Source organism: Ambystoma mexicanum, chromosome 7p (genome assembly GCF_040938575.1).
Source record: "Ambystoma mexicanum isolate Mex_15411 chromosome 7p, UKY_AmexF1_1, whole genome shotgun sequence".
In the NCBI taxonomy this organism is placed as follows: Eukaryota; Metazoa; Chordata; class Amphibia; order Caudata; family Ambystomatidae; genus Ambystoma; species Ambystoma mexicanum.
The window spans coordinates 899,318,000-899,342,247 of NC_090939.1; the positions used below are offsets into that span (position 1 = coordinate 899,318,000).

Genomic DNA, 24,248 nt, shown 5'->3' on the forward strand with positions numbered 1-24,248 from the left:
TATTTCCTAGATCCACCACTGCCCACAGGACCCCCCACAAGTTCCCAAAAGACTGGCTCAATACACACCTCACTCTCATCTTTTACTCTAGGCCTCACACCTCAGTAGTGGTCTCCCTTTCTCTCTGTCTCTCTTTATATCTCTCTCTTTCTTCCTCTCAAACACACAGACATGTCGACCGGCAGGTTAATATGTCATTCATAGCGTTTTGCCCCTCCCCAACCCCAATATTGCATAGGTGAGAAATGTTACTCATTAATCGACCATACCGGCCTTATCCCAGGCAGGTACAGGAGGAAATGGACTTAATGTAACTACAGATGGCGAGAATAAGCAAACTCACTGTTAACTGATACTTGCGCATGCAATAGACACGAAGCAAATATGCACTAGCCATGAAGAAACAGGGACAATAGGTCAAATATGCAATTATACACAAAGAATATCGCTTGCAACCATAAAGACATGGAGAACGTAACATAAGCAATGTATAACCTGAAATGGAACACGAACGATACACAGATATAACTCACTAACATAGAAACTGGCTATTTCATCTCTGTGAAAGGTACAGTGAGCTAAAATGTGGTTGTAGACCCGCCCAAGTGGGCACCTTCCCGCAGGTTACTTGGCTGTGTTAGTTCTCAGAAGATGGGTTCCCCGACCTTTTCGTGTATTTTTAGGAACTTGGGGTTTCACCCTAAATTACCCAGGGTAATCCAGACGTGGACCCCTTTCACACTGTGCTTAGAGAGGCACAGCTCCATCTCAATGATTAAGCCCAACCAGGCTGAAGCATGTGTCTGGGGTTGCTGTTGGTACCCTTGCACAGAGGAGAATTGCCTAGCATTTTGGTGCTGGATTGCCCAAGTGGGCGGGACCAGACTGATATGCAAATAGATATTTCTCTCCTGTGAAAGGTACAGTGAGCAAAAACATGGTTGTAGCCCCTCCCTAGTGGGCAATTTCCCATAGAACAGGTTATTTGGCCTTGTTTGTTCTCTGTAGAGGTGCTTCCAGAACTACATGTGGGAAATAACAAAGGGTTAAACCAAGAGGCTGAACCTAGAATTGCGAGAGTAATGGGCAGCCATCTTTTTCAAAATGGAAGCAGCAGCACACATTGAAATTAATGAAAGGCCGTGAGGCTTCATGGAAACCTAAAACTGCTGAAATCACTGAAATACAGACCCGTGCAGGGCACAGACAGTAGCTGCATGAACCCATCCAAGGTTACTGAGATATTAGGTAGGGTTTGGACGGCTTGGAGAGAACACTTGATAATAATTCCCATGGCACAAGACATATTTTTCAAAGATTAATTAAAGAACGGACAGCCTTTGAATTCCAGGTGCAGAAAATGTATAAGCTAAAACCTTCATAGACAATGGATCGGACAGTCCCTAGTGGTCAAGAAGGTAAGAGAGAGAGAAAGACAGAGAGAGAGAGAGAGAGAGAGAGAGAGAGAGAGAGACAGGAAATGGGGGTTCTGAACTAAGAATATCTGGCTTGCTGGCATAGCAACGGGCAATGCCATGGTATTAAACTGCCAAATTACTAAAAACTCTTTTTCTTAACTCCACTTCTCACCCAAAGAGAAATTTCCTGAACAATATATGCTCCAATCAGCAACATTGTAAGAAGCAAGTCAGCTACTGGGCTTTCCATTTCATATTGGGCTATTTTGGGCTGTAATTGGGGGTTTATTGGGTAGCTTTTAATGGCAGATCTGTTTTTTGTCCTCCTGAGGCTGCCTTTCTACAACCAAACAACCCCACCCACACTCTCTACCAAATACCCACACTCTCTCTACCCACAACCACCCCACTTACCTCAACCCTCATTACATAGAATTTGTTTGGGCTATTTTGAGCTACTTTTGACAAGTCCCGCTCAGGATGCTTTGTTCTTTATGTTTTCTGCCCCCAACCAACTACTATCAGCCACTCTCTCTAGCCCCAATGACTCACCAACCAATGACCAGCCAATGGACACCCCTTCTACCCTCACCCACCAATCTCTGCCACCACCCACCCTAACCCTACCCTGTCTATGACCAACCAGCCTCTCTACCCCATCCTCTCTACCCCACCCACCCACCCTAACTCATCTATCTCTACCCCACCCATCCTACGCCGCCCTCTCTACCCCTACCCAGCCAAACCCCCATCTATACCCCATTCACTATCTCTACCACCACCACCTACCGTAGTGCCACAATGTCTACAACCAAACATTCTCTCTACCCCACCTACCCTAGCCCCTCTGTCAATCCACCCACCCTCACTACCCTTACTCAACCAATTCCCACACTCACTACCCCCACCCACCTATCCTACCCCCACCGGGTCTACCAACTGGTCTACCCTCCAACTCCCTCAGGGTCAGTCGCTTCTCCAAGCAACGAGTTGGTGGTAGATCCCGTTCCTCGGCTGGGGCCTCCCTCTGGAACTTGAGGAGAAACATCTTCGGTTCCAGAAGCACCTCAAGACCTTCCTCTTTGCTTCTACCTTGGCTCTTCCTCTTCCCTGCTAATCTGTCTGCTTTGGCACTGAGCACCTAGTTACCCTCTGATTTCAGGCCCAGATCCCTGCCCGCCCAGCCACACACCCACACTGCCTCCTGGAAACCCTTGCACTTGAGTCTTATCTGCTACCCTACCGTCACCTTCCAGCACTTTTCAGACACCCGTTGTCTACACCTTATTCTTGCACTTACCACCTGTTGGCTGCACTACCTGTTATTGTTCTATCACGTCTTCAGCACTTTAGACCCCTCCCCTGCCCTTGCACTTGCATGTTCTCAATGTCACTGGACCTAAAAAGATCGTTGTTTTGTCCTCCCTTGTTTCCCCCTCCCTTGCCTCGTGCGCTCTGAAACACTTGTGTATGGGCGTGATACAAATAAAATATCATATCGTACCACCACCCTCCCACCCTACCTCCACACTGACAACCCCCACGCACCCACTCACTCTACCCCTACCTATCTCTCTCTCTCTCTCTACCCCAACCCAACCTACTCCTGCTTTCTTTAGCCCACCAACCCTACTCCCACTCTCTCTACAAGTTCTCCTAAGGCTGCTTTCTAATTCATGTTTTTCCCCCCAACCAACTACTATCACCAACCCTCCCCCACTGCCGCTAATCCCGCCCACTCACCCACTGCCATCCCTCTCACCCTGCCCCCTTTCTCTTTAACCCATTCACCCTCTCCCCACCCTCTCTACCCTTCCCCACCCAATCCTGACTCTCTCTACATATAACCCCTTCCACCCGAACCCCACCCTCTCTACTGCCACCTACCCTACCCCAATGCATGCACCCCACCTGCACACTCTAACTACCCCAACCCTCCCAACCTGCTCCGGTCTCTCTACTACCACCACCCACCCACCCTTAACCCCACACTGTCTACCACCCCAACCCCACTTGTACACTCTCTACCCTACCATCTCTAAAACCCACCCCCATGCTACCCCTACTCTCTCTATCACAACCCACCCACCCTATCTACTCTCTCTACCACTGTTCACCCTAAACACACCCTGTCTCCCTGTCTACCCTCACCCACCAACCCTACTCCCACCCTCTCTACCACCCCACTCTCTCTACCACAATCCACCAACCCTACCCCTACTCTCTCTACCCCACCCATCCACCCTACATCCACTCTCTACCACCCTCTACCCCACCCACTGTACCCCCACCCACTGTACCCCCACTCTCAACCCCCACCCACCTTACACCCACTCACTACCCCACACACCCTACTCCCACTCTCTCTTTCCCCAAACACCCACCCTACCCCCATACACCTACCCTACCCAAACTCTCTCTGCAACACCAACCCCACACCTACTTTCTCTAAACCCACCCTAGCCCCACTGTCTCTACCCCATCCACCCTCCCCCCACTCTCTCAGCCCCACCCACTCTACCCTCACTCTCTCTTTCCCCAACCAGACACCTCCCTGAACCCAAACCACCCACTCTACGCCCACTCTCTTTATACCCACACCGGCCCACCCTACCTCCACTCTCTACCCCGTTTCATCCTTCCTCGTACACTCTAGCTTTAATTCTTACGCTCCCACTCGCAACCTTTCTCGCTCATATTTCCTCTTGCTCATCATCAATGGTGGCCTCTCTTAATCATTTCCTCCCTTGCTCCATTCTCTTCCCTTCTTATTTTCTTGCACACCTGCACTTTGAAACTTTGCACTCTCCTCCTTGCACCCTGGTGCATATAAATGCATTGCAAAGAACAGCAGTAAACGCCAAAAGTATTGGCTTCGCCAATGCTTATTTTTAAACATAAATTCACTCCACTTTCAGTCCGGGATTCATAGGGCAGCATCAGTCGAACACTCAAGGCAATGCAGGTGGAGATGCAAAGATGCCAGCCTCCCTACACTTGAGTATTCCACAGTGACACAGTACTAGTAGATGGTTATATGTCCCTATTTTTTACCAACAAAATTACTATGAAAAAACTCATTGATTTATTTTTATATTTTAGGGGCTCCTCCTCAACACCACACTTTCCCTTTGCTATTACCCCAACCCCAAACCCCTCACTACCCTTTTTAATCCCTTAGTGACCCCTCCTAGATATTTGGATGAGTTTTTTTCATAGTCACTTCGTTGGCAAAAATGACTGCAAATAAAATCCTGTCGGAAAACTACTGTGATAGCCTAGTAGATATATGTCACTGTGGTGGATGAAAGTCTTATTACTATGTCAAATAGTACTGTGCTATTCTTCAAAACAATAACTTGCAACATTTTGGAAATTGCAATGTAATCACTCAGTGCATAGGGCCATTTTTAATAATGATGGTGACTTTGTATTGCCAACTGAAGATGTGCGGTCAAGGTAACATAAATCCTTATGAATGCCATGTATGCCTGGTCATTGTAAAGCACATCAATCCATTAACTGTCTCTGGCAGTGACCAAAGCTCAATCCAGCACATAAAAAGAGAGGATCAGTACGCTCTTGCAATTTTGAACCAACTTAACTCTATTCTACAAAGAGATTTTGCTAACTGCATAGCGGGTGGTCTTCAAATGTCCGAAAGAATGCCTGTAGCTAAATTAAGGTGCCTCTCTCTTAATCTTCTTTGTGTCTTTTTTTGTTTCAGAAAACATTGTATGCGGAAAACTTTACAGACAAAGACAAGCAACGACACAGCGATATATTGCTAATAGTACCGAAAGTGTGGACCCTCACTCGAACAAATATCTTAGCGATATGATAACAGAACATGAGGATAGCCTGGAAAGTAGGAAATTCCACACTGGAAGCTTTAATTGGCAAACACAGAGAATGTACTGTGAACCTGGTGATTGTCCCTGGCAGGTAAATCATTTATTCTACACTTACGAACAATTCAATATCACAGATATGGATACAGTTTGAAGGTATTGAAAAATATTCAACAAAACCTATGGACTGAATATTTTGAAAGTACATTTTAGGATGTGAGTTTCTTGAGCAGAATTTCACAAGCGTGATCATCACTGTAAAATAATGTAACATTTTAAACAAAGCCCTTCAAAATACAAATACTGCTAGTTTGTCTGCTCAAAATCAAACCCCCTAAATCTAAAATATTGAATTCAGAAACATCTTGAATATTGTGAAACCCCTTATTCATTATTGGAGGACCGCATAAAGAACTGCCCAGAAGCAAAAACATATTTGAAAACAGAAAATTAACCAGCGAGCAGACATAAAAAAAATAAGGCGTATCACTGGAAACACTCTTGTTGTCAACCATCATGAGATGACGGGACACACCGGGAGCAAACTTTAAAAGTTGATAGCTAAGAAGTAAGACCCACACAGCCAGGATTCACTAGGAGGTTATGGCCCAGAGACAAAGTTAGGACCAAATGTAACTATTTAACCACAAACCTCTAGAACAAAGGCACAAAGAAGCACAAGAGACGTGTGTTGTCAGCTAGAGATTCAGTAACTTCTCTTAGGGTTCCTGGTGTGCGTTGACCCTCCAGGTCAATAATCAGTGAACAATATGTGTGTGGCCAAGGCTATTTTGTCACCCTACTATTTCTTTTTTACCAAATATTCTTTTGCATGGGATACACAACAAGTGATGTCTATTTCACTTAAAAAAAACATGTTTTTTTATATCCACAGGTCTTGTATAAATCCAAGTATAAAATCACATTAAAAACGACAACTTATTCATATATACACTTTCATTGGCAACAATATCCTTCCCTTCAAAGGATACTGGTTACACATTAGTATCAACATAGTACAATTTGTAGACACATTGGTGAGACACTGACACTATGCAGTGTCCATTTGTCCATTTGTTTCCGTGTTGTAGGGCCTGCCCTGGCTAGAGATTCAGACATTAGGAACTGTGAAGAACCTGGTTCTTCTGTCAAGGAGAAGACACCCTGACCCAGAGGTCCTGCTGAAACTCACAGTCAGTTGTAGAATGTTCAACTGAGGGCACTGATGAGCCCAATAGAGCCAGGCCCCGACTCTTATGAACTTTTGTTGCGCTTCTCATTTCTACTGATCTTACTCTGTTTATAGAGACGTTGCCTATCTAGGTGTTGACCTTTGCTGCTACCTTGCTGTGTACAGCACAACAGATGTTGTTGTATTACCGCCAAAACTGCCTTGCACATCCTTGGTTGATCCCCTGCACCATGATTGGGTTTTATAGATCTTAGTACCCCAGTATGCCGTAGCTGAAAGTATTTCTGAAGCATTTCTGAAGTTGAAAAATGGTACAACTATTTCACAATTGAAAAAAACTATGAAACAATACTGTGTCCACCAAATCCTTATACAATGTGGCTGTGTGTAGTTTTTGCACCAGGGGTGGGCATTCCTTGAAAGCCCTTCTTCCAACAGCTTCTCTTATGTTCCTAAGTGAGTAGGCTTCCAATACCCTTTCAGATGATAAGAATGGCTTCTTCTGTGATTGTTGAAAAAGGCTCATTCTTTCTGAGATGACTTATGTCTTCCAAAGCCATCTCCCTCTTCTTGGTAGCTAATGGACCTTCCCTGGTATCCACATGGTATGCCATTTTGTTCTTTACAGACTGAGCATCTGTACTCGCAGCTTCCATTTTGTTCACGTTCACAAGTAAAATCACAGTTTCAGGGGGTAAGACACCCATCTTATTTTCTGTCATTTCCTCTTCATTTCTCTCCTTCTACATTTACTTGATGTATTACTCTCTTCCGACAGAATGGCATGGGTAACTCCTCATCGTCGTTTTCATCTTCACTGGAACTACCTGAATTTCCCAGACCCGCTACTTTCATTCAAAAACACACGTCTCTCCCCAAAAAGTATTTTCCCTTTCTCAGTTCTCCAGGTGGACTGCAATGGGCTCAACTCACTGGCACATCAGGGCTCCAACATACCATGTGGTGCTTGGGGCCCCACCACTGCGTGTCCCGGTGGGGGTCCGAGCTTCATTCATTACTCTGACTTTAGAACAGAATATTTTCTTTCAAAAATCAGGGCTAGGACTGGGCTGGACCAAGCCTCAGTGGCGGCTGGCTCGCGGTGTGAGATGGGGGCACTTCCACTCTAGCTCCACTGCACATGTCAGGAAGCAGGAAGCTCTCCCTGCTTCCTGGTTCCTGTCTGGCTGCAGTGCAGGAGCTGGGGGCTTGGAGTGGAGAGGACAGAGCATTAGGTCTGGTCAGAAAATCGACGGGAAACAGGTAAGAACAACTTTTTTTGTCATTTGTATGTGTATAATGTGGTATGGGTGCATGCGTACGTGTCAGATGTATATGTATGTATGTATGCATGTATGTATGTATGTATGTATATATGCTTGCATGAATGCAACAGCGTGCCAGTCTGTGTAAATGCACGTATCAGTGAGAGTTAATTGTGAATAATGTCTTTTTCTATGGGTTTGAGTGCATGTGTCATGTAAATGAGAATGCAGTGTCTGAATGTTCCGGGTGCACATATGGAGAATGCAGTGTCAATGTTCTGGATGCGTATGTGAGTGACTGTGAGAGAAGTTGTATGGGGGAGTAACTGGTGCGTGAATCGGTTATGAATGTGTGTGCATGGGACTGGGCCCAGGGGGCATTGAAGAATTGACATTTTCTTACAGTGACATCGCATTGCCATTTTTTGGCAAAGCCAACTTGATGAGTGTTATTATGTGGAGTAGGGTTTGGGGGTTTTAACGTGCCACACAGCCTGGACATGTTGTTACTGTGCATGGAATTTTACTCACATGAAGGGCAAGGCCGGGCTGACATGATGGCCCTCATTACGACCCTGGCGGAGAGGGGTTTACGCCAGCGTAATGCATGGCGTACCTCTCCGCCAGATTACGACTTTCCGTAGCCCCATGGTGATTTTTACGCCCGGATTTTCCGGGCGGAAAAATCCATGGCGCTACGGGACCTCTTGTTAATTACGCCACCGTAATCTACGGTGGCGTAATTAACGCCTTCCCCACTCCCATTATACCCTATGGGGCAAAAATGGGAATGGGGAAGGGTAAATGGGGATTGGGGACTAACCGCCCCGCCAAGGTCGGAATGGGGCGGTAAGTCCGCCAACCTCCATGGCGGAGTTGGCAGCTCTGCGCCATGGACCATGGTGCAAATTGCACCATGGTCCTCCGCCAGGGTCGTAATGAGGCCCGATGTGTGTTCTTACATTGGGATGTGGCGTATGGGGAGGCACTTGTGGAGCCAGCCAGAAAATGTTTCTTTACTGCGGCATTGCATGTTTTCCTGGCGTTAAGGGCAAAGTCAACATGACGAGTATTCTTTCATGATTGGGGCAGAGAGGAGAATTTGTGCAGCCAGCAAGCAGATTATGTTTTTGAAATGAAGCATGGCTTTTTTAACTGGTGTTAAGGACCAAGTCAACATGATGATTGTTCTTAGATGGTGGGGTGGGGGGCATTGCATTTGTGCAGCCAGCAAGGAGATTATGTTTTCTTACTTAGGCATGGCTTTTTTTTACTGGCGCTAAGGGCAAAGACAACATGGGCCTCATTACGACCCAGGCGGTAAGGGGTTTACGGCAGCGTAAACAGCGCCGACCCTTACCGCCTGATTACGAGGTCCCTTAGCGCCATGGAGGTTTTAACACCTGCTTTTAGCAGGTGTTAAAATCCATGGCGCTAAGGGACCTTGGTGTTAATTACGCCACCGTAATTTACGGTGGCGTAATTAACGCCTTCCCCACTCCCATTATGCCCTATGGGGCAAAAATGGGAATGGGGAAGGGAAAATGGGGATTGGGGACTTACCGCCCCGCCAACCTCGGAATGGGGCGGTAAATCCGCCAACCACCATGGCGTAAACTACGTTTACGCCATGGTGGTAAAGTCACGGCCCAGACGGTAACTTACCGCCTGGGTCGTAATGAGGCCCCATGAGTGTTATTACATGGGGAATGGGCATTTGTGGGGGCTGCAAGTAGACGTTTCCTCACTGTGGCATGGCATTTTTTTTAATGACATTAAGCACACAGTCAAATGAAGAGTGTTCTTACATGGTGGGGTGGGAAGCAATTGTGCAGCCAGAAATCACATGTTTTCTTCCTGTGGCATGAGCTTTTTAGTGGCACCAGGGTCAAAGCCAACAGGAGCATGTTCTTACATAGGAATGGAAGCACATATAGGCAGAGCCAGCATGGACATGTTTTCTGATGGTATCATTACTGTGGAATTACTGTCCATGCAGAGAGGCTGTTGTGCATTTGGGTGCTAGGGGAACAGGCACCGCCCCCTTGTTTCTACGCTAGGTGAAAGATTTAAGGCGTGATTAAAAAACCTACTTTCACCTAGTGCAGTGAGTGGCGTGTCCCTAAAGCATCATGGGCATTGTGCAGGCATAGTCATTCAGGCCACCCCGCAGTGCGACGTGGTCCGTCCTTTAATGAGGAGCTGCGGCAGGGGAAGGGGGCTCAGCATGGCTTGGGGAGGGGCCCAACATTTTGTGTTATGCCACTACCTCTACAGGGTTGATGACAGACGCTGTTTGTCATCTGTCCTCGTTAGTAGTACATGGACTCAGAGTCAGAAGATCTCCCTGGATGTTTCATAAGTAGGCAATCCCAGCAAATTCTCTGGTCATGCTCTGCGTGTGTCCCTCTCGTTGGCGGAGTCCCAGTTGTGTTCCTGGGAGTTTGTGAGCTGATGCTCCCAGTGTACTCTCTTTCTCCACCATTGGCCTCAAAAGTGTGCTCTCTGTTCCCTCAGCAGCCTGATTGCAAGCCACCTGTGGACATCTAGATACATTGACAACAGCGTGTGGGAAGCATAGGTGCCCAGAGCTTTGCTGCATACAATACGGGGTACTAGGACAGCCTCTAGATCTGGTAGAAGGGAATCAGCCTTGTATTGTTCTTTTCGAAGTCCCTGGTGGATGATCTCTGGGCTTCTCCCAACTGAGGAATTCATATGTCTGCTCTCTGAGCTTGTGGGCGTGGCTGAACCAAAGACTCACACAGTGCAATCGAGCAATGACATTCCCTTTGTTTATTTAGAGGGAATGGTCCAATAAATATAAAAGAATTCGAATTTATATGAACACTCTTCGACCAACGGCCTTTGGTGCCAGACAAGATACATACAAACACAGTATACAGAAATCAAAATTCATAGAAATTCATAAAAACATGCAGGGTTAAAACCCATAAGAAAACGGGAAAAAAATAACAAAAAATAAGTAAAAATGATTGAATATCTGAAAGAGCTACTTTGCTGTTCTGACGGTGGTGGATCCAAAATAACCTTAAGAAATTAAATAGTTTTTTCACATCATTCTTCCTCTGTAGATAGTCCAACACATTGTTGATGAGTTCTCTCTTCCCGGATATGACTCTCTTGAGCTTTTTAAATTGCTAAATCGAACAGTTCCAGGATTGTTTTTTTGATTTAACCATGTTAAGACTTTTTTACAAAAGGTTTCACGAGGCTCACACTTTGTTAATCTAGGAACATTACTAATATTTATTTTATATTTTATTTGAGCCAATGTTGTCTTATCCCCGATTTCTAAAAAGATCCCCTTCCATCTGTAAGTCGTATGAATGCCTGGGACTGGGTTATTATCCAAGTTAAAAATAAAAACAGAGCCCTCTGGAACTCTCTTGTTTGCTTTGGGACATCGTTGGGAAGATTGCAGATAGTCCTGCTGAAAGAAGGATCTCTGCGGAAATTGGGGTTTGGGTGCAACAGATTGATATAACGCTGTGGTGGTTGTACCAAAGCAAATTCCATCCCTAGAACTCTGACTTCTTTGTCAAAGGGCTGCCATTAGTTGACTTGAAGACCATGCCGGGTAAACAGAAATTAGATGAGGAATTCTGGTGACCTTGACTTGGGTCCCACTGGTTTGAGAAGAACAATTTACTTTGATTTTCCTCTTGGACTTTTAGATTTTCGTTATGCCACTAAGGTTATCTTCTGTTAAGGACCAGTCACTTGCATCTAAACCATTATGCTGGATCCTTGATTTGTTATTGCCATGATTAATCAGACTTCTTTTTTTTTTCTTTTCTCAAATTGTTGTACATGGCCAACCCATATAAAACAGACAGTGAAGAAAGCGACGGTAGCTGTTTGTGGGCTTATTCGTTTTTACCGCCAAAATGGTGGTAAATGTCTAGACAAATGCCTGAAGGTCATGAAGTCGAAGATCGATTCAGTAGTGCTTTACGGGGCAGAAATCTGGGGTGCCTCATCAGGAGAGTGTTTGGAGGGTTATCAAAATGTAGGGATGCGAAGGCTGATGGGTATCCCAGCCAGTACACCTGTTGATGCATTAAGGCATAAACTGGGTCTGGTCAATATTAATTTGCTGGAAGAGCAAAGTTTTCTGGAGGTTTTTTTTTAATTACAAATGATTTCCTCCATGAAAAGGAATTTTATGGGTGCATCAAGGGATCTGCTAAGACAAATAAGTAATGACAGACACAGTTTGTATAAAAGAGGGTGAATTTTTATGGCTCGTTGGAACCTGCAGAATGTGGCGTTTCTGGTCTCTTTAACAGAATATCAATGTAGGTTATATTTTAAACAAAGAGCCCTAGAGCTAGAAATGTCAGCATTTGGTGTAAGAATCATAAAGGTACCTTAATTCAAAAAAGAACGGAAGATAAATGCTGCTGCTTCGTTTAAACAGTCCACCATTGGGAGCAAGAGCAGCCCCTTGGCTGGGTCTGGAGAAGATCTATCCATGTGGGCTGGAATCCCGGGAAGATCGAATGCATTTTTTTTAATGGTGTGTAGGTTTTTTATAAATTTAAGAAAACAATGGTTTAGATCGCATTTTTTCCGAAACAATATAAGAACATGTAATGACTTTTTTTTATGCTTTTATAGCTTTTATAGAAATCTGTAGAAGAAGGAATGCAGCAACATAATTAGGTCGGGTTCCAGTATTGGGTATCTTATGTAGTAATTGCTATGTATCTCAATGTTATGCATGTAAAAAAAAATGTCAATGGTTGTCATTTATATGTATTTGTATCTTGCTGTTAATGTAGCTTTCATGCCCTGCCTAGAGGGCGGACAAGGCCTTTAACTGCCCGCCAGCCATGCTAAAGAAGGCCCTCCTGCGAGGGCCTCAGCTCGGGCTGTGGCCGTTAAAGGCTGTTTTTGCCCGACAGGCAGGGCATGAAAGCCATTTGCACCCCAGGGTTCGTCCGGGTGCGAATGGCTTTCACAATTTTGCATCAGGAGATCCGAGCTGCTTGCGCAGCCGATCTCCCGATGTAAAATGGAAGAAAAAAAAAAGATGTCCACCACCATATGGAAAAGGGATTAAGTCCCTTTTCCGTGTTCATGGCGGTGGCCAGACAGAGAAGCTCGGGACCGAGGCACAATGCTCCGGTCCCACAGGTAAGTAGACTGGGTGGGGAGGGGGAGCAGACATTTTGGGGTGGGGAGGCAACAGGGAGAGGAGGGAAAAAAATCCACCACCCGGGGAAGGGCCTCCGGTGGCTGGGACAACGGGCACTGATTGTGTAATCTCGTCTGCTGTTCCAGCCCCCTGATTGGCTGAGCGACCTCCTCCCTGTGCGAATGGATTATATTGTCTGAATAAACTTGTATTACTTACTTGTTTTCCATTTCCAATAAGCCTTTCAGCACTACATATGGGACCAACTGAGACATTTAAATACCTCTCCAGCTGAATTGGTTGTGTAGTTGACTGAATGCTTGTAGAGGTCATGGACAAAACTGACTGATCAAATGCCAGGTCCTTGAAATAATTAATGGCCTGGGATTTGATAAATCAATCTCGCTTTTGACTTCAATGCTATCCCTTCTCCTCGCACTTCTGAGCAAAACCTCTTGAAAGCCGATTGTTCCTCATCTCGTCAATGTTTTTTTTTTTTATGGCTGGTTGATCTTTTCTGAAATATGAAATATTTCCCCTTGAGGTTTTCTCTGCCTAGTCCGTGAAGTATAGACAGGCTTCTCTTTATGGCCATGTGTTCTGTTATTGGGCAACTTCTCCAGTGGCGAAACAGACAACACAGGACCCTTTCTAGGGCCTTATCCAGGTATTTTCAATAAGTCAGTGATTTTGTGTTGAGATACACACCTGTTTCTACGCAGGGGCTGTTATATTGGGTGCCTTGAATGTCGTTACCATTTAGCTCACAGTGGTGCAAGGCACTAGAAGTCTGTTTTTTCATGGGCTTTCCTAACAGGCATTTTATCTTATTTCTTATACCTTACAAGACAAAAGCTTTATGACTACTGAACAGCCAAAATAGCAGACAAAACTATTACTATAAAGAGGGAGTGAGGGCCAAAGCTAACAATGAACTGGCAGCAAGACCACTTAGGGCTTCAGTATCACAAGGACTGAAAAACAAGCACTGGCCAACAGTTGTGGCCTTTGTGTAGACATGGGGAATGCCAACTGCCACGCCATAGTGGTATTAATTGACCATTGATGGTAGCAGCTGCAAAACGGTGTGAGTACCTGGGCATATAAAGCAATGCCTGACAAATGCCTAATACTTATACGCTTCCCAAAACTGCTGGCTTTGCCAATGCTTTTTTTTAAACAGGACTTCGGTGAAGGACGCACATAGTGCTTATAAATCGAGTTGCTAAAGGCAGACCTGGTTAAGACTTTTTAATTGCGCCAGTAGCCATTACAGCTCCAATGAAGTCATTAACTCTCAGGAGACTGCTTTGACAAACACGGGCAGGCCTTACAATCAAAGAGATCCTAGGAGGATGTGTTTTAGGCGGCGAGGGGCAAGAACTGGGTGGGAATGGCCAAAGGGCTTAGCGTGGCCATGAGCAGTCAATGGGTGGCTAAATAACCTAACAACACCTGCTATCTTTGTTCCCCTCCTCGTGCGCTATTTCTCCCTTGCTGTACTCTAATGCAATAGTTTAGGCTTAAAGGTGACGCCTTAGCACCACCTAATAGCAACAACTAAAAAGGGCTTGTCTAGGGCCTGGTAAGCCCTGATTAGGAAAAGCGAAGACACATGGATTCAAGAAGGCAAATCATTGTCTTACTTCTGTGCTGCGAAACCGCCAAGGCAGAAACCTCAGCCCCTCAATTATTTCCCCTTTTTTGCTTTCACCTTTGCAATGCTTTCCAAAAGGACAAATATCCGGATGACCAGTGAATTTATTTGCACAATGCAGAGACCCCAACTGTGTCCAAACGCAGTGTTGATCATTATTGTACAGCTTGTTATTAAACGACCTGAACACAGTTTAATTGCAAAGGCACAACAATCATAGACCCACCTGTAGCTCCTCATCTGCACAGGGTTCCGCAATAACAACAATTCATCCCAGTCCCTGTGTTTCGCTTAATAGCAGCCTACTCAAAACCACTCTATGCATCAAGCCGCACCGTGGGTGTGCATGTGGTGTGTTGGCCTCATGGCCGATTACATTGCAATGCACCATAATAACAGAACTGCCAGTTTCCCTCCGTATTCAGTGGGAACTAAAGCTCAGGTAATCTTGGTCCTGGGCCCAAATACAGAATGATGGGGATCAGTTTCATTGGAGTTTGAAAGAATTTTTCTCACTCTAAAATAGGATCAACATGATTCTTTCGGTCTACTTGCGTTAGTACCCAGGACAGGGATAGGGAGGTTTCATCGCAGGACATTTGTTCAAAGCCAAATCCATAGAATTTTTTTGCCGAATTTGACCACAAATATATGTGGGGTATGAGTAACAGTGATAATTAAGGTGGGGTGGGCTGCTCGGGGTCTCCCCCATATACATTTGCAGCCAAATGGCTTAAATAATAAACAAACCAATGGATTTGTATTCGACCAAATCTTCTCGATGAAATCGCAAAGAACTCCCAGGATATACTTCTGGCAAGTGTTGTCTCTAGATTGAGGCCTCCACATTTCAATTCACAACCTTTTACTTTCCTGTCTCTTATGTTTGTCTTGGTCAGGGCTTCAGCTATTGTTTTCTAAGCCTGGCCCGTGGTGGGAGCTTCAGCTTTTACCTTTTGTGCTGCATCCTTGAGTGGAGCTTTAAACTTTCTTCTTGGTGCCTTATTGTTGGCCAGAGTTCCAGGCACTTCTCTCCCCAAATTCTCTGACCAGAACTCCTTCCTTTTCTCCTTCTGCTCTCTGTTTGACCTGGTGTTCATCCTTTCTATTCTGTAAATAGGGTGCCCTGATTCTCATCTCCTGGGGTAAACTTCCTTACTCACTCTCTTCTCCACCTCTCTGGAGGCTTTCCTATTCTACCTTTCTCTACTCTTTCACAATACTTCTTCTTTCCTGCGTCCTGTGTTCTCAGTGTTTTCTCTTTCTTTCTGCCTTCCTCCCTTTTCCAGACGTTCTCTTTCCTGCAACCTTCTTGCAGTCTCGGGGTTTTCTTTCTCACTGCACCTTCCTTCAATTTCTTGGTTGTGTCTTTCACTTCAGCTTCTTCATCTCCAGGTTTATTTGCTATCACTTCATATGTTCCAATCTCTGGGATTTGGCTTTAGCGTCTGCTATTTTTGGTGTCTCCGTTTATTTTCACTTCATCTTTTTCTCTAGGTTTTTGCTTACAATGTCCAGCCCTTACAGGCTGCCTCCTCATCATTCCTCTTGTGGCCAGCTCGCCACTCCATAAACCGTGTTTCCTTCTCCAACAGTTCTCCAGCTCTTCAATATTATAACTCACCAGATCGACACTCCAAAACTCCCTTTTTCAGTTGACCTTGAAGTTGACCATCATAAAGTGCTTGTTCTGAAGCTCCTCCCAGAATGGATTAAAGAATGTGTGATAAATTGTGATTTAAACTTTTGCTGTGTCATTGACCTATCCAATAGAACATGCTGTGCTCTAGCAAGTTGAAGTGTCCCTATGCTAGATGGAATTACCAGTAAAATATCTCAGACCAAATAACCAGACCGACTCAAAGGAGATGGTAAAATACTGCTTTAATCTCTAAGTAAAGCAGGCCGAATAAACACTCATCAAATCAAAGTATGCAGGATCACAATGTCTTTCGATTATACTCAGTATACATAATGCTAGATGTGTCATCTATGAAGTCATCCTACGTGGCAAACCGTAAAACCTTAGCGAGGGGTGGAATTGGATTAAGGGAAAATGTCTACATATGGAATGCATGAATATTAGTTTCTCATTGGCGGCGCCTTAACTGTAGGACACGCCCTGAGCTACTTCGATACATGTGGTATAATATACTTGCCATAGCAGAAAATGTGGCAGCGGAATAATACTTTGCAACATTGTATATAAAAGAGCACGGCAGGCTTTTCAGATTGATTGGCACCCCAAATCAAACTTTTGGACATTCGGCCCACTAGCAGGACGTACATAGAAATGAAACCCATCTGCTTGGAGATACGTCAGCTCACTCCTTGTTTTCCCAATTAGTCTACCCTCTCTCAGTGGTAGGTCTTATGCCAGTCTCTTCTGTTTGAAGGCTGATCTTGCCAGTCTGCACTGTCTCGGGACATTCGCGTGTAGGAACACCATCATCTTAGCTGCAGACTTGATGAATAGTCCTTGTTTGCGAGCTCTCCATCAGGTGTTACAAGACCATGAATTTGTCCATTTCGACAGTGTATTAAACACCATTTGATTCAAATATGCTGCGTGTAGTTGCTCCTTTTGGCCTTTAGAGACTTGCTCACTCTGTCCCATATAAACTTTGTGCACTTTTAATTATTCAATAGTTGGCATTCATAAATGTTTTTGTTCTCATAATCTTTGGGAAATATGTCCTCCGTTATGGTCTGCTTGTTAGACTCCATTCATGTTTTTCCTCAGTCTCTCAAAATAGGATCCTTGGTTCCAAGCCAATGTACTCCTCTATTTTGCAAAGGAAAACAACTTCTTCATTATCTTTTCACTTGAAGATCCTGGGCTCGTATTTTGAGGTAGTTGGGTGGATTGACATAAACTGTCGTCCATTTGCTTCTAATGGTCGTCTTAAATGTTGAATATATACCTCTTATAAGCAAGCTTCTATGTATTCTTTCTACCTTGTGTTTCAGCGTATTTAAAGTTATTGACCAGTGAGTCCCTTCATTCTTCTGTGTTCATGATTACTGTATCTTGGAATACATGTTTCTCTTAGTGCTTCAGTTACATTTTTATTCTTACATATTTTCATCTAGGTTTAGGATAGGCTCTTATATCTTCTTTATGACATTCTTTTTCTGTCGTCAGACTTTATTTTAACGCTCATCCATTCTGTCCATGGCTGCATTTCGACAACTTGGCAAAGTACCTCCTTCTTGGTAACTATTCTCCACTATGTCAGCTTTTGGGTACACTCTGAAGGGTTGTCTCTCATATGCTTGACATGGTACAGGAATATTGCATGGATTCATGGCTCTTTGTCTGTCACCCAAATATGATGGTGGCAAGGGGCGGGGACTAAGGAGAAGACAGGTACTGATTCCTCTACATCTTCCCCCTGCTCTGGTCTAGTTTTTGACCAAACTCTTTGCTTCCTCCTCTTCTGACACTCCTGCTGTGTCTTCTACCATTTCATCATACTTTCTTTTCTTCAGAACCCATATCTTTGTCACCCCCTTCAGGTTACCAGCATTTTTTATATGTTCATCCACACTCCAGGTCATGAATCGGCAATCTCCTGTTGGTGAACAGAATATCCATCGTCCCACATACTTCTTCCGATTCTTGGGATAAGGATACTTAGTTCCTGGAGGTGCAAGGGTACTTTTCTTTATGAGCTCTCGAGTGCTGGCTTCAGTTTGCACAATAGTTCCAGTGTCAGTATCAACCATTATCTTCATTCCAATAGTTTTCTCGGCTGTCTGCTTGAATTGTCCCATGATGATCCTTATGAGACAGAATCCTTGCAATATGAACCCTGTTATTGCTCCAATCATCTTAAAATCATTTGCTAGCCAAGTTAGAATTCATGAAAACAGAGATGTAAACCAATCATCTTCAATTCCGTCTACTTCCTCCATCATTCTTGTTTGCAGGTTGGTTAATGCAGTCATCGCTTCAGTTAAGGTCCAGCTTTCTGCATCATGAGAAGGTTTGCACATACAGCAAGAAGGTCCGACGTTGGTGCACACGCCTCCTCCCATTGCTGGAATCAAATCCAGGACATACCTATTCCAGAGAGTCATCAGCCGATTTGCTCTCAGTTCTTCTCTGATTGCATTGAATCCTTTTATTGTTGAGTTTATTATCGGCAACAGCTCCCATCTAGTAAGCTAGAGCCATTTAGCATGTACTGCAGTTTGAGGTACTGCCAAGTATATAAATGTCATTATAATTGCTCTTTTGCTGAATAATTCATGCTCCTCTGGGATATTGTCATAAGACTCTTTTGCTTTTGCTGAGAAATAATGCCTTCTCCACCATCGGCAAAATTCAAGTGATCTCCTCTTTCTTAAATGGTCATTCATTTTTGGAAACTCTTCAAATATGGGGATCACTTTGTAGGATCACCAAAGCGGGTACATGTATCATCACTATGGAGCATATTCCTCCCCAGCGGCAGCTCCATGTAAGCCCTGGATCCACAGGCCCAATATCGATCATTTAACACTAAAGTTCCTCCATCCATATATGGGACTTCAGTTATGTGTTTATATCCTTTATTCGTTCCAAACAGGATCATACCACTGTTCCTGAAGCATGTTGTTGCATTTTTCAGCGGTATTATAGAAACTGGTCCTGCTTCATTTTCAACCCATGTGAGTAACTTTGAGTACTTGGCCCATGACTCCAGACATTTGTCACTCACTATCTTCACTATACTGGCTGATTCTTCCGTCAATAGTTGTGCAGGGTAGGCCAATAGCCCTTCCTTCCACCCAGCACTAGTGAGAACACGTCCATGTACCACCAACTGAGGCCTTTCTCCACATCTTGGCTCTCCTGGTTTTTCAATGGTGGCTGAGCAATTCAGCTTCTTCATCTGGACAACCCTTATTCGTTCTCCGATCTGGGCTGGATACATGAGTTTCTTGGTTGTCCATCCTAATCCATTTTCCATCTTTCTTGTTTTCACATAGGTATCTTCATATGGAAATGCCACTTTTGTTTGCCACCGTAATATCACCCATTTTCTTTCAAATTGTCCCGTGGTTGTGCGTGCTGCTAGATGGATGAGACATTTGGCATCATATGGTGACATTTTCATTTCATTCACTTTTGAACACTCCTGTTGGTTTTTGATTTGTTGAGAAACAAAAGAAATACTTTGAGTCATCGCTTTCAAATAATCATGCATCTCATCGCCTAATGCCCTGGCTACATAGTGGGTGTCTGTATTTTCCCCTGTTGGGGAGGTGAGAGGAGTTCTCATTCATTGTCCAGTCACCAACTCATGGGGCATTAAATGGTGATCTGAACCAGGCTGGTTGCGTAATGCATATAATACAAGGGGTAGGCAATTTTTACGCTCACCTGGCTCCCACAGGGGCGTCGATCTGACTGGACAGCTACGGTCTCCACCAATGTGATGGGTAGTGCCGAGATGACGGACTGGACTGGCCCAACTAACTTCGTTTGCTTGGGCCATAGGAATATTCTTCTGCAAATGGAGAAAGGGAATTAACCACCTGTGGAGTTGAGCGTTAACCCCCCCACTCCCGCTGTTCTCCCCACTGATCACCTTTGATGTCCCCTCTTATATTCTCACCTGATGGTTTGGAAAGATGAGCTCTCCATCCTGCATTGAGCGCAGGGGCGCGTAGATAACCAGTTGCTTTACTGGCTCGAACGAATTGGTGAGTTCCAGAACAATATTGACTCTGAGATTCCCGGCAAGACGCCGTAAGTATGCAGTTCGTAAGAGTTCAAATGTCTGACTTTCACTCTTGTCCGATTCCTTGCAGGTTGCAGCTTGACCCTAGCAATGAGTTCCTCGTGGCAACCGGTAATGTTCAGGTAAGGATTTGTATTATCCAATACAGTTCGATAAAATAATGTCAATATGTAACCTGTTGCTTTCTCCCTTATTCAGGCGCTGGGAGAAAGTATGAAGTCTCGGGGAATAATGCCTCTGGCGGTAAAATCAGGTAAGTCTATTGTGGTGAGGAGGTTTCCCCTTGTTTGTCCCTTTCTTTCACCTTGCTGTCCTTTTGTTTCCCCTTAGGGGCTGGGGTTCGGCGAAGATGCAGTGGAAGCTGCGCCGACCCGTGAAGAGGATTAGTACCCCCGGTGGTAAAATCAGGTAAGTCTATGGGGGGTAACTAATATTGCCTCTGTGTACTCCCTTGGCTCACCTTGCTGTTCTTGTCTTCCCCTTAGGTGCCGGAGTGCGGCGGGAACATGCAGGAGGATGCGGTGGAATGTGAAGATGCTGCGAAGGCCGGTGAGTTCAGTGCGGCCCTGCAGCAGGCGAGGCGACGCGCATAAAATAACTTTTTTTTTCCAGCTCGAAGGCACAATGGATCAGGAATTCAGGTAAGGATCAAAGGAATTGCTCTTGTTCTAACCTTTTGTCCTTCTTTCTCCCTTTTTCTAGGAGCTCCAGACTCGAGGCGGGCGTGGCAGAAGACTGGATGCAGACTTGCAGGCACGGTGAGCGTTACGCTGCTGGATCCAGAATAACGCAAAGCGTGTGCTGATCTTCGGGCGTGGTTTAAATAGCCTCCAAAGTAGTCCCAGGTGAGTATTACTCCCCAGCCCCACCCGAGTAAAAAATAGTCCCTAGGTAAAGTAGTCCCTTCCAAGCCTCTTTTGGCTTGGAGCTCTTGCAGCATGGTCTGCATCAGGTAAGTTTTAATCTATGAGCCTGGCGCCTATGGCGCCAGGACTGACTCTCCATATGAGCCTGGCGCCATAGATGCCAGGACTGAACCCAAATAACCCCTAGCAGGGGTTGTTGGGCTTGCTTGGGATAGCTTGATGCCTGCTTCCGGGGTTGCTGGACTTGGTCTGTGTCCCCGGGGGTAGGCATCATGACAGCATTCCCCCCAAAGGCCCCTCCTAAAGTCGTTCTTCCCTGTGGTTTCGGTTCGTCTGGGAAATTTAGGTGGAATTTTTTCACCAATCGGGGTGCATGAACATGGTCACTAGGTTCCCATGACCTTTCTTGTGGTCCATAACCTTTCCAGTTGATTAAATAAAAAAGCTTTAACTTTATCAGCTTGGAGTCCAGGATGTTTTTAACTTCAAATTCGGGTTCCCCGTCTGCAAGTATGGGGTCTGGTGGCTAGGTTAGTCTTGTCCCTGGTTGCACTGGCTTCAAAAGTGACACATGAAAGACGGGGTGAATTTGCATGTTAGCAGGTAAGTCTAACTTGATAGCCACCGGGTTGATAATGGCCTTAATAGAGTAAGGTCCCAAATATCTGGGGTTAAAGGTCTGTGTTCCCTTTAGAGGTATATGTTTTGTGGCTAACCATACTTGGTCCCCTATCTGGTATTGTGGAGTATCACTTCTATGCCGATCAGCATCTTTCTTGTATTTTTCATTCGCCTGTTTTAAATGTGCAGTTGCTTCCTTAAAGGCTTGTGTAATTGTAGCGTGCAGATGGTCCACTGCGGGCATTTCTAAGTGTTGGGGTGAGTCAAGGTCTGAGGTTAGAGGATGGTGCCCATATAAGGTATAAAAGGGGCTTTGTCCAGTTCCAGAGTGTACTGAATTATTGTATGCATATTCGGCGATCCAAAGAATGTCTTTCCAATTACTCTCAGTCTGTTGTAACATACAATGCAGGTATTGTTCGAGAGTCTTGTTGGTCCTCTCCGTTTGACCATCGGTTTGGGGGTGGTGACTGGTCGATAACCTCACATCGATTTGCGCCAATTGAGAGCATTTTTTCCAAAAATGTGAAATGAATTGACTGCCCCGGTCAGAGACCAATACGGACGGAAATCCGTGTACGCGAACAATGTTTTCGAGGAACTCCTTGGCCAGGATTGAAGCTGAAGGTAATCCCTTTAAAGGAATAAAGTGGGCCATCTTGGAAAAAAGATCCACAATAACTAAAATGGTGTTAAATCCATTGCATGGGGGTAGATCAGTAATAAAGTCTAACGATAAGGTGTGCCATGATGTAGGCGGAATGTCTAAAGGTTGTAAGAGTCCAGCTGGTTTTTTCTTTTGACTTTTGTTTTGGGGGCGCAAATGCCACAAGACATCACATACGATTTAATATCCTTTCGCCAGGTGGGCCACCAGAATTGTCTTTTAATTTTAGCTTCAGTTTTTGCAATACCTGGGTGCCCCTCCATTAGGGTGTTATGATAATGGGAAATGACTTACTCTTGTAGTTCCTTGTGTGGCAGAAATAGCCGCCCTTGGTAATAAGGAAGGTCATTGGTGACAGAGTACTCCGGGCCTTTCTTTACCCAGTCCTGCAGGACTGTAGGATCAAAGAGTTGCTGGATCTTTACCTGAATGTCCTCTAGTGTCTGTAGAGTAGTCAGGCCAAGAATACTTTGTTCGGCAATTATAAGTACTGGTTCTGGGTTCACTTCTGCCTCTCCCATCCCTATTCGGGATAAGGCGTCTGCTATACCATTCTTACAACCTGGTCGATAGGTTATCACGAAATAGAACTCGGCAAAGAACAATGCCCATCGGAGTTGGTGTGACGATTGGGCCTTGGCTGTTTTTAAATACTGTAAGTTCCGGTGATCGGTGATCACAGTAATGGTATGCCTGGCACCGAGAAGATAGTGCCGCCAAGCCTTGAAGGCGGATTTAATGGCTAATAACTCCTTGTCGGTAACTGCATAGTTTAACTCGGGTGCCGAGAACTTTCTGGACCAAAATGCTACTGGGTGAAGCTGGCCAGTTTCAGGGTCCTTTTGAGACAGGACAGCTCCCATGGCTAGACTGGATGCATCAGTTTCCACTATGTATGGAAGTTCAGGGCACGGGTGCTTTAATACAGGTGCAGACGTGAATTTTGCTTTCAGCTCTTGGAAGGCTTTTTCAGCTTCTTCAGTCCACATAAAGCGTTTATTTTTTCGCAAGAGTGCTGTGATGGGATGTACAACATGTGAAAAATCTGGGATGAATCTGCGGTAGAAATTGGCAAAGCCGAGCATGCTTTGTACTCCTTTAACTGAACTTGGTGATGGCCACTTAAGGATTGCGTCCACCTTTCGTGAGTCCATTCGGACTCCTCTTGGGGTCAGGATAAACCCAAGGAATTCAACTTCTGTGGCATGAAAAACGCATTTTTCCAATTTTGCATATAGTTTGTGCTGGCGCAATTTCTCAAGGACTGCTCGGACGTGCTTCACATGATCAGATTCTGAAGAGGAGTATACTAGAATATCATCGATATATACGACAACACAAACGTCAATGAGTACACGAAGGACATCGTTCATGAAGTATTGGAAGGCTGCTGGTGCATTGCACAACTCGAAAGGCATCACCTGGTATTCGAATAACCCGTACTTGGTGCGAAAAGCAGTCTTCCATTCGTCGCCCTCTTTTACACGTACCAGATGGTATGCCCCCCCGGCGATCTAACTTAGTGTATATGCAAGCGTCCTTCACTTGGTCTAGTAATTCAGGGATCAGAGGCAATGGGTATCGGTTCTTAACAGTTATCTGGTTCAATGCGCGGTATTCTATGCACGTTCTGAGGTCACCTTCCTTTTTGGGCATGAAGAACAAAGCTGAAGATGCAGGGGACTTGGATGGGCGAATGAAACCATTGGCAAGGTACTGGTCTAAGTATTGTCGTAGGTTAAGGTTCTCAGGTTCCATAAGGGCATAGATCCTGCTACAAGGGGGTTGTGCACCGGGTATGAGATTGATTTGACA

The 24,248-nt window shown here is 45.0% G+C and overlaps 1 protein-coding gene across 1 annotated transcript in view; it reads left to right on the top strand.

Annotated features, from left to right (window-relative positions):
* The window catches only part of LOC138526428 (coagulation factor X-like), a 302,087-nt gene that overhangs the window by 228,082 nt on the left and 49,757 nt on the right, over window positions 1-24,248 (top strand). Inside the window, exon 6 of the mRNA XM_069637170.1 lies at window positions 5,146-5,363. Within this exon, the coding sequence (XP_069493271.1) occupies window positions 5,146-5,363 (218 nt within the window). The remainder of the gene's footprint in view (window positions 1-5,145; window positions 5,364-24,248) is intronic.